The 10,306-nt window shown below is 34.3% G+C and overlaps 1 protein-coding gene and 1 long non-coding RNA gene across 2 annotated transcripts; both read left to right on the forward strand.

The window, feature by feature from the left end:
* Nucleotides 1–1,700: 1,700 nt before the first annotated feature.
* LOC109123557 (uncharacterized) lies at nt 1,701–2,576 on the forward strand. The gene is made up of 2 exons (XR_002031320.2): nt 1,701–1,916; nt 1,989–2,576. It is a non-coding gene; the product is annotated as an uncharacterized LOC109123557 (long non-coding RNA).
* Nucleotides 2,577–2,703: 127 nt separating this feature from the next.
* Nucleotides 2,704–5,140, forward strand: LOC100241586 (xyloglucan O-acetyltransferase 1). Its single transcript, XM_002266893.5, has 2 exons — nt 2,704–3,395; nt 3,490–5,140. Exons 1-2 carry the CDS (start codon nt 3,179–3,181, stop codon nt 4,590–4,592), a joined length of 1,320 nt encoding a protein of 439 aa, XP_002266929.1. The 5' UTR covers nt 2,704–3,178; the 3' UTR covers nt 4,593–5,140.
* The last annotated feature ends 5,166 nt before the right edge of the window (nt 5,141–10,306 follow it).

Raw genomic sequence — 10,306 nt, forward strand, 5'->3', positions numbered from 1 at the left:
TGGATTATAATCCAATAAATCACTATTTCAGGTCAAACAAACATAATCCTACATCACGATGATTGATTTCAATACCATTTTATGATAATTGACTCTCTTCTATATAAATATCAAGGGTTCTAAATTTAATAAATTCTCACTATTTTAAAACACGATTATATAATTACAAAAATTCATTATATATATAACATCAAAAACATTTTTATTTATCCAATATGAGTATCATATATATTGGTTTTTAAAATTATAGCTTCACTCAACCTTTTCTTTTTCCTTGAAGTCCTTCAATTTTAATGACCATCACATTTAAAGGAAATGATACAAGCAAATTCTCTTTTTGGCTTTCTCAATCATTTTTTTTTTCTCTCAAATTCATTGATTTTAGTTGCTCTAATCTTTTCTCTATCCTTCGATTATGCAAAATTAGAATTCAGCTTCAATTCTTTTTTGTTTATACTTCAATTCTTTTAGATACGCATATAAATTAATTTTAGTAATATTTTGTACACATTTTATTCAAAAATATTGTGTACATCCGTGAGGACTTCCCTTGCATGTTATAATAATATAATCTCATCTTATTAGGATAGAAATGACCTACATAAAATAAAAGTGCCCCAAATGATTTAAATGGGATTAAAGGCTTGCTTGATTGGTGTTTTGAAAATTTAAAATATTTTAAATTTATTTTTAATGTTTTTAAATATGTTTTAAAAATAATTTTTATGTTTAGTGTTTTATTTTTAATTATTTTATATATTTCTATAATTGTTTTTTAAAATAGTACTTACAAAACAATTAAAAATATTATTTAAAAACATTATATTTTTAATTTTTAAGAAAAAAAAAAGTTTTTTTATTGTAAAACTTATTATAAAAAAACCTTTTTTCCCGTTTCCTATAAAATTTGTTAGAAACCCGTGACCAATAGTGAATTCGGTTTCATATGTTATTATATTATTATTTTAAAACTTTAAGGTAGTGATCATCATGAGGAAAGGACAAGATTGGGCGGGAGATTTAATATGAAAGACACCTGTCTTGGTTTTGGAAGAAAAGTCAAAGCCAGTCTTTGAGGTTTATAAGTTATGACAATAAAAAATAAAAAAGAAAGCAAGAATTATTTTTTAAATGAATCAATTAATGAGATTAGGTGGCCTCAGAAAGCCGTCCATCACCTACTCCTGTCTAAATATTTTGTCCATAAATTTCCTTGTGTAATTAATATTTTATTTAGCATCAATTATGCATGAATTATTGGCAGGTAGGGCGCCTTAGTCAATCTCACTCTTTGCAAATGAGAATAAATATTTAGTCTAATTTTTATTTTTAATAACATAAATAGTTTTTTATGATTTCCTAACATTTTTTTTTATTTTTTATAGAGAATACAAAATTATTTTGGAAAACGATTATAATAATCCCAAATAACACATTTTTAAAAATAATATTTATAAAAATTTTAGGCCTTCTATGAATAAACCTACAGGGAAGTTGAAATTCTTTTTTAAGTTTAATATGCGCTTTTATAATTATTTGATTAATTTTATTTAAAAGTAAAAATAGTTTGGTATAAAAATTAAGAAAATATTATTATTATTTTTTTTTATAAAAACTATGTTTTGATTTATGTAAAGAAAGATTATGTTTTTAAAAACTTTTATAATACTAATGTTGGGATCTAATCTGTGCCACGCACCCATGTTGCCAGCCACAAGTGCGGCCGATGGACCATGTCCCACTATTGCAAGTCTGCAATCATAGGAGCCCAGCATCAGATCTTGTTTTCTCTCCACCGTTGGCACCGCCTCCACGTTTCTGACTTGAGATTCGGGGGGGAATCGCAGAGGCTTCCTCGATCATTCCTTCTGTTTCGAGATCTGCCTGGAAGTTCACTGGTTCCTGACCCCATCCAAGTAGGCTATTATTTTTGTTATCGACTTTACCATATTCATAATCTGTTAGACTAATACGAGGAAAATGTTAAGCAAGCTGTAGGTAGACGCTATAATCAATTGGAAAGAAGAAGAGAGGCATACACATGGTACTTGGATTTACTGCCGAGGTACATTTCACCGTCTCATGATGATGATTTATCATTTATGAGTCCTTTTCTTGACTTGAAGTAGGAGGAGACTTGTTATAGAGGAAGCATTCAGTCGTTTGGGGCCACCGTCACGGATTTACATATTTTTCCTTCTAGTTTCATGTAAACATGACAGCACATGCCCAATCCGTCATCGGTGGATTGGAGTGTGATGAACAACTCTCTCCCATTGACTTTCCAAGCTGATCATCCATTTTCATATTACCCATCACATGCACTCAGGGCATCTGTGTTGTGCCAGGGCCTTCCTGGAGTTTGGAAATGGGTTACTATCATCTTACTTTAATATAAAGCAATGGCCCTTTCCATATTTTAATGTTGATATGAGCACTCCCGATTTCACATGCCCTTACAGGGCCACAAGGTCTACTTGATCCAGATCCAAGTTGGTTTAAAGTGACATTAGTATAAATTAATTTTGCAAGTTTGGATGAAATATTTGTCTTGGTGGAAAAATTAATCAAAATAACCCCTACTGTGCACGTTTCTCCTTGGATGTGTTGTGGCATTCTTTTATTGGGTTCTTGGAATCTTCCTCCAATCTATCACCTCAGAGTGAAGGACAATTATTATTGTTTATGTTGAATAAAATATTTGTAACTAAAAAGACTATTATATTCTCATGATTCCACCCACTAAGAAGGGTAATGTTGGTTTTTCAGTGTTTTTCATTTTTATAAAGTGGAGATTCCCAAAATGAATGCCAGTACGAAAAGCCCAAAAGAAAAAAAAAAAAAGGGTTGGGCTAAGAATACAGTGTGTTAAGGGTTGGAAGACAACGATGGTAAACGCCAAGGTCTTGAAATTGGTTAGCCAGCCAGAGATAATGGGATTTTTATGGGACTTTGACTGAGCCACCCCACAAGCCTCTCTCTCTCTCTAGGGCTGCCAACCCAACATAATCCTTCGTTTCTGAACCTCCATACTCCTCTCAGACTCCCAGCCTCTCTCTCTCTCTCTCTAGGGCTGCCAACCCAACATAATCCTTCGTTTCTGAACCTCCACACTCCTCTCAGACTCCCAGAATCTCAGCTCGACTCCTGAAAGAAAGAGAAAAGAGGGGGTGAAGAAATGGGCATCTCAAGCCCATTCAAAGACCAAACCCACCCTTATACTCTCTTCAAGAAACTCTTGCCTTATGCCCTTTATGCTCTCTTTCCCATAGCTCTCCTTCGCTTGTACCTTCACCCTCCCTCCCTTCCTCAGTCTCCCATCGATCCGCTACCCAATGTCAATCCCATTATCTTCCCCTCTTCTTCTTCTTCTTTTTCTTCATCTCCTTCTCATGGTACGAACCAGTTTTCTGCTGAAACCATTTGGATGTGTTTGTTTGTTTTTATTGCCTTTTGATGGCTAACAAGGACTTTTTTTAATGTTTGCAGAAGAGGAAAGCGCCTACGAAATTCCATGCGACTACACAAATGGCAAATGGGTCCGTGACAAGTTGGGTCCTTTGTACAATGGCACGAGCTGTGGCACAATCAAGGATGGCCAGAACTGCATCAGCCATGGCAGGTCTGATTTGGGTTACCTCTATTGGAGGTGGAAGCCCGATAAATGCCAGCTTCCCAGGTTCGAACCAAAGACCTTTCTTCAAATTCTCCGGAACAAAAATTTAGCATTCGTGGGAGACTCCATGGCTAGGAACCAACTGGAGTCTCTTCTATGCATGCTTGCAACTGTTTCTACTCCTGATCTTGTTTATCGAGATGGTGAAGATAACAAGTTTCGTCGATGGCATTTCCCTTCTCACAACATCAGTGTATCAATCCACTGGTCACCTTTCCTTGTAAGAGGCATCGAAAAATCGAACTCTGGTCCCAATTACAACAAACTCTACTTAGATTACGTTGATGAGAGGTGGGCAGGGGATATGGATCGTATGGACATGATTGTCTTATCAATTGGGCACTGGTTCCTACACCCAGCTGTGTTCTACGAAGGGGATTCAGTACTAGGTTGCCATTACTGCCCTGGCCTCAATCACACTGAAGTAGGATTTTACGAAGTGTTTGGGAAGGCATTTAGGACTACACTGAAGACCATAGCTGAAAGACGAGGAGCTAACGGCAATCCGATTGATGTAATAGTGACTACATTTTCTCCCTCACATTTTGAAGGCGATTGGGACAAGGCGGGTGCTTGTCCCAAGACCAGGCCATTCAAGGAGGGTGAAAAACTGCTGGAAGGAATGGATGCCGACATGAGAAGAGTAGAGGTAGAAGAAGTGGAGGCGGCCAAGGCCAATACAGAGCAATTTCCTGGGTTCAGGGTTGAGGCTTTGGATGTCACCAAATTATCATTGATGAGACCGGACGGCCACCCGGGACCCTATATGCACCCCTTTCCATTCGCTAACGGGGTCAAGGACCGAGTCCAGAACGATTGTGTCCATTGGTGCTTGCCAGGGCCCGTAGACACTTGGAACCAGATATTACTAGAGGTGATGAAGAGATGGGATGATCAATCAAGGAGACAAGTCTGATTTATTTATTTTTCTTTTTCTTTTCTCCTTTTTTTTTGGGTATTCACAGAGAGCAATTGCAGCTAGCGTGAAGTGGTGAGATTTGTTTCTCTTCCAAGTACGGCCAATTTGGATGGTGAGTATTTGTTCAAAAGAGGGCCACAAGAGGAGATAAATGATAATTGGCTTGTTTTGTTTTGTTTGTGCTCTGAAGATAGAGAATTGATGAAGAAAAGAGAATGAGAAGGAGCTGCAGGGATGGGAAAGACTGTGATCTTTTTGGAAGACTTTGTGGAAATGTACAAATGGTTTTAATGCTATTTCGTGGGAAAATTTAAAGCACACTGGCAGTTTTATTGTCTGGGAATTCCAGAATGCGATCAAAGATGGGCTGGAATTGAGTTTTGTCTGAGAGGAATGTTTGGATGTAATTAGCTCTCTGTCTTGCTTCTGATTTTACCTCCCCTATTCTTGAATATATATCATATGATCCCCTTGAGATTTTTCAGTTACAATTATGTACTCTGATCATCCCAGAAAATTGCCCTCGGATACATTTGCAATGTAAATTGATACAGTCCAAATCCTTGTGCTTAGGATCCTGTTCTCACCAGACTTGAATTGATCAAGTCTAGTCAAGATGCACAGTAACACTTAATAATAGGAGTGATTCATTCAAACAAGTTTCTTCTTTTTGACCTTTCAAAATATCATCTAGAAAATGGTAGAATGTGGAAATTTCTTTAGGTACTCCCCTCCTTGGAATTTTTCCCATCACACCCTTATGCGGCTAATGGGATTGTAAAAGACTCCATCCCATTATTTCCCCATGAGCTCAATGAAAGTGTGTATACAGAAACACACAATAAGCATAAGTTTGAGCTTTAGTCTTTGGAGGTTGGTTGCTTGTGGGTTACTAGAGATCATCCAAATCAACTTTACTTAGCTTATCAAGGAAGAAACCTGCAGGATAGGGCACTTTCTAACCGAGAGGGCTGGAAAAAGTTTAGAAAGGACAGTGATGATGCTTGCCACTTATATTTTACCCAATGCTTTACCTTCCCAGCTGCAAGATGGTGTCCACTTACGACATACATGCCCATGTCAATGTGGACAACGTATCATGGATTACGCCCTGATTATAATCATCATCCTCCAGGGAATATATGGTAAAGATTTTATCTCTACTACTTTTCAGACTTCCTCTAGCAACCAAATGAACCAAATGTTCATGTGCGTCTTCCTAAACAGGCCTTTCATTAAATTGTTTGTCAATTCATCTTAAAAGTTGTCTTGAAATAGACAAGGACTCATGACCTAATTAGTTAGAGATTCCGATACTATCAATTCACCTGGAATAAGTCACACATTAAGTGTTGAATAAACCTCCCAAGTTACAAAAATATGAGATTGGCGATTAGGTTTGACAATTTTTGAGTTAGGTTGTTGTGCCCCATTATCTATCTAGTACACAAAGCCGAGGTCTGCGTTCCAAGAGGACTCTCCAATTTAAGTGTAAAATTATCTAAAAAGTCAAGACATAGTTGGTCGAGCTTAACTCTTTGTCCCTATACTTGGGACTGCTCGCCCCTCATTTTAAATGTGATCATTTCATGACGTTACAGCCTCACATCTGATTTGTTAGGTAACCAATCAAGTCAATCCACTGGGACATATCAAAGTGGAGATCTCAGTTATATGATGTCAAATTTAAAGTTGCCTCTTAACTATAGGATGAAAGTAATTATTCACATGGGGACCTGGATTTAAGATGGAAGCAAGATCAGAATGTGGTGCAAAGCTCACGCACTTTTTGAAACCAACCACAAGGGGCTCACATGAATAGCAGCTCTCCTACCCGCCCACGGAACACTTTCCCACTTGGTTCTTTAATGCTACTTGTTTGGAGCTTGAAATCCGAACATCAAATCAAGGCTGATATATGAAGGCTTCAACTAGGGAAGAACGAACCAACTAGGCTCTGTTCATGTAATGGGACTCACTTGACCACGAAAGGTACTAAAGTAAAAAAAAGAAACAAAGAAAAGGAAAGAACAATAAGGTAAAGACAATGGTTACATTTGGAAATTTTAGGAGGACAATTGAAGTAATACTTATGGTCTAAGGAGATGTCTAATGGGTCGTGCTAGGCTGGTACAACCCAATTTTTAGCGGGCCATTACAGGTCAACGTGTGAGGCCGATATGGCCAACTTAAAAACCATGTTGGGTTGTGCCAAGCCATACAAATCAAATGGGTGGCTTGACATGGCCCATAAGCCCACAGGCCAATCATGTAGTGTCGAGTCGTGCCGTGTCGACGGCCCATGACCCATGGGTCAGTCATTTTATTAAAATTTTTAATTTAATTTTTTTAGGTCATTTTGTCTTAATTTTTTTATTATTGAAAGAAATTTCTTTTTGTTACTTTAAATATTTATAATAATTATACATTTTATTTTTTATATTTATATTTATCAAGTTTGTAATTATAAAATCTATAGAAATGTTAATTTTTTGTTTTTAAATAGTAAAAAAATCATATTTGAATTTGATTTTTATTTATTTATCAAAATAAAAATAAATTTAAAATATTGGAATATAAAAGCAAATGAAAAATAAAAAAAATAGTTCTTTTATTCAATATTTTAATAAATTACATGAAAAAATAGTAAGGAAAAAAAAAAAAGAGAATTGCATCACTATAGTTTGAGTACATCCCAACTAGGTTGATACTCACTCGACTATCAATCATATGCTTTCTCAACTTTTATAAATCAGTTACATTTAATAGATTTAAAAGAAACAAACAACATATAATTTTTCAATTTTCATATTCACTTTTGTCTTCTTATTCAATCTTCATTCTTCATCTTCAGTCGTCATCAATCTCTTGAACATCTTTGTCTGTATTGAGATCCAATTTCTCTAAGTCTTCCTTACATTCATCTTCCAAAGTTTGGAGCCCTATGCTTCCATCTTCCCAATCTTTCAAACATGTCAAGGCTTCAAGCATCTCTAGTGCAGGACTTGTCCTCCTGTTTTAAATTATATTTGCAGCTACAGAAATAGTAGATTCTGATGCTACAGTAGACATCGGTTTGTAGATCATGTGCTATTTTAGATAGCACAGGAAAGATGGATTCATAAGATTTCCATAAGTTCATGATATCAATTTTTTTTTTTTTCATTAGGGGATTGATAAGTATGAACAGTAATCAATATCTAAATATTTTGAAAGATCACACTTACTTGAAGGACTAACTTGTCACTTTCCCTTATCTAATTGCATAAAGAATAGATTATTTTCAAATGCAGATGAAGTTATAGCAATTAAAGAGGCATTGCCATTTTTATTTTCATAATATTTATATAAGTTGTTTAATTGTTTATATATCATACCTTTTAGTTCAAATAGTTCATTCATACAAGTAGCTATGAAATCTAAAATATTTTCTACACCTTCAACCTAAACCCTTGGATCCATATAAGCAACTAAACAATAAAGTGGTGGAATAGTCTTCCAATATTTAAAATTTTTATTTTCCATTTTTTCACATATTTCACTAAAAAAGGGTATAGTCCTTATATTTTTTAAACACATCACTCATGTTGCAAATACATCTAAGTATTATACAAGATGTAGGGGACACATGTTAGTAGTATCATAAAAAGCCTTTAAAAATTTAAAAAAAAAAATCCCAATCATTCGAAGTTATTTTAATTTCACCTACCTTACTATTGACATAATATGATATTATGTTATTATACCCTACACAAGATTTTAACATTAGGTAGGTAGAATTCTAACAATGATGGACATCACGATGGAATTTTCTCTTCTTCAAACCTACTGATTTACATCAAGCATTAAATTTTGGTAATTTGCTAGATGAATCAATGAAATATAAAGCAAACCGGAGAGCCTTTAATAAGAGATATATTAATTTTAAACCATCTTGTACTATTAAATTAATTATATGAAAAACACATCTCACATGAAATATCTTACTTAGTGGACCTTCTCTAATTGTTCTTTTAAATAAATCTATGACACTTGTATTGTTTGAAGTATTATCAAAAGTAATATTGAAAATTTTGTTTTGTATGTCATACTCTCTAAAAACACTTGTCATAGAATCATCTAAGGCAACCCATTATGAGGATGAAGTATATTACGAAAACCTAATATTTTCTTATGTGATTTCCAATTTAAATTTGTATAATGTGTTGTCACACATGTAAAAGGATCATTATGTTGATTAGTCCATATATTTGAGGTCACGGATATGATACCATTATGATTATTAAATTCTTCAATTATTAATTGTTTTTCATTTTTTTAACATTTAATTATATCATTATGAGAAGTAGTAATAGGAACTCTATGAAATGTACAAGTCTGAGATCTTCTCCAAATGTCCATGGAAGCCTCATACTAACTACCATTCCAACTAACCCTTCTGTCATGAATTCTTGATTGTATATAAGATATAGTAGATCTTATTTCAGTTTGACTTATTTGGGATTGCATAGGGTCTTATGCACCATGTTTTTTGGTACATTGTTCGATATGTCTTTTATGGTGACTTGTATCACCACTAAATTTGTAATTATATGTTTTTCTTTTTACAATATTTACATTATGTTAGATTTTCTACCTCTCCTTTTGTATTTTGTCTATTTATTATTGAAGTGATTCCATACTATAGATGTGCATCTCTTAACCTTAGGTTTTTTTGCCTGTAAGATCAAGTTGGGAAAGGTTAAAGGAAGGGACACTAGAGAGGGTGGGGGTCTCCTCATCTTCAAAAGAATTAAATTCATTACATTCATCAATACCAAAGTCAAGGTTTTCAACTGCATCTAGCTAATGGGGATCTATTTTTAATTTTAGTGGAAAAAAATAAGGTAAAAGAAAGAAAACAATTAAATGAAAATATAAAATTAAAAAAATAATGAAATAAGTAAATATAAATTCCTCAACTTTATAATGATGAACATTTGTATAGTTAGTAGATGTCCTTAGCACAAAAGAACTTATAACTAATGAACACTTGTGGAGAGTAGATAGTTTGAAGCCTTAAATTGGAGCATTTGTAAAGAATTTAAACTTAGAGAATTGTAAAAAGAAATATTAGAGAGAATTGTAAACAATGTAAAAAGAGAGAATAAATAATTATGTGAGGAAGAATTAAAATGTGAGGTATTTATAGAAAGTTATTGATGAGTCATTTACTTATTTATCCCTAAAACTAGTCATTATATAGTTGTTAAGAGGGGTATTATAGATATTTGATATAAAATATTAATAGTGAGTTATTTACTTATTTATCTTTTAAACTAGTTGTTATGTAGTTGTTGGAAAGGGTAAGACATTTGACACAAAAAATTAAAAATAACTGTTAATTCACTTTTTTACCTCTCAAACTAGCCATTGTATAGTTGTTGAAAGACATATTATAGACATTTGACATGTAATGAAAAGGAAAAAAAGTAAAAAGTAAGAAGTTATATTTGAAAGGGACAAGTGGGTCAACACGATAGGCTGACATGACGAGCTAGCATGAATGCACGACGGGCCATTTCATTAGGCTTAACACGACTCGCTCTTTTGGGTTGTGCCAACTCGACTTACTACAATAATTGGGTCGTGCCGACCCAACCCCACATTTTGGAGTGTCAAGCCATGGGCCAAAATGGGTAGCGCGACCCATTGGACACCTTTATCCACGT

The sequence above is a fragment of the Vitis vinifera genome, chromosome 1 (genome assembly GCF_030704535.1).
Source record: "Vitis vinifera cultivar Pinot Noir 40024 chromosome 1, ASM3070453v1".
Taxonomy (NCBI): Eukaryota; Viridiplantae; Streptophyta; class Magnoliopsida; order Vitales; family Vitaceae; genus Vitis; species Vitis vinifera.

Excerpts from the sequence above, each read along its gene's own strand:
- LOC100241586 (XM_002266893.5), top strand. The coding sequence starts at position 3,179 with ATGGGCATCTCAAGCCCATTCAAAGACCAAACCCACCCTTATACTCTC. Across the intron at positions 3,396-3,489 it reads TTCTTCATCTCCTTCTCATG|AAGAGGAAAGCGCCTACGAA; the intron begins GTACGAACCAGT and ends TAATGTTTGCAG.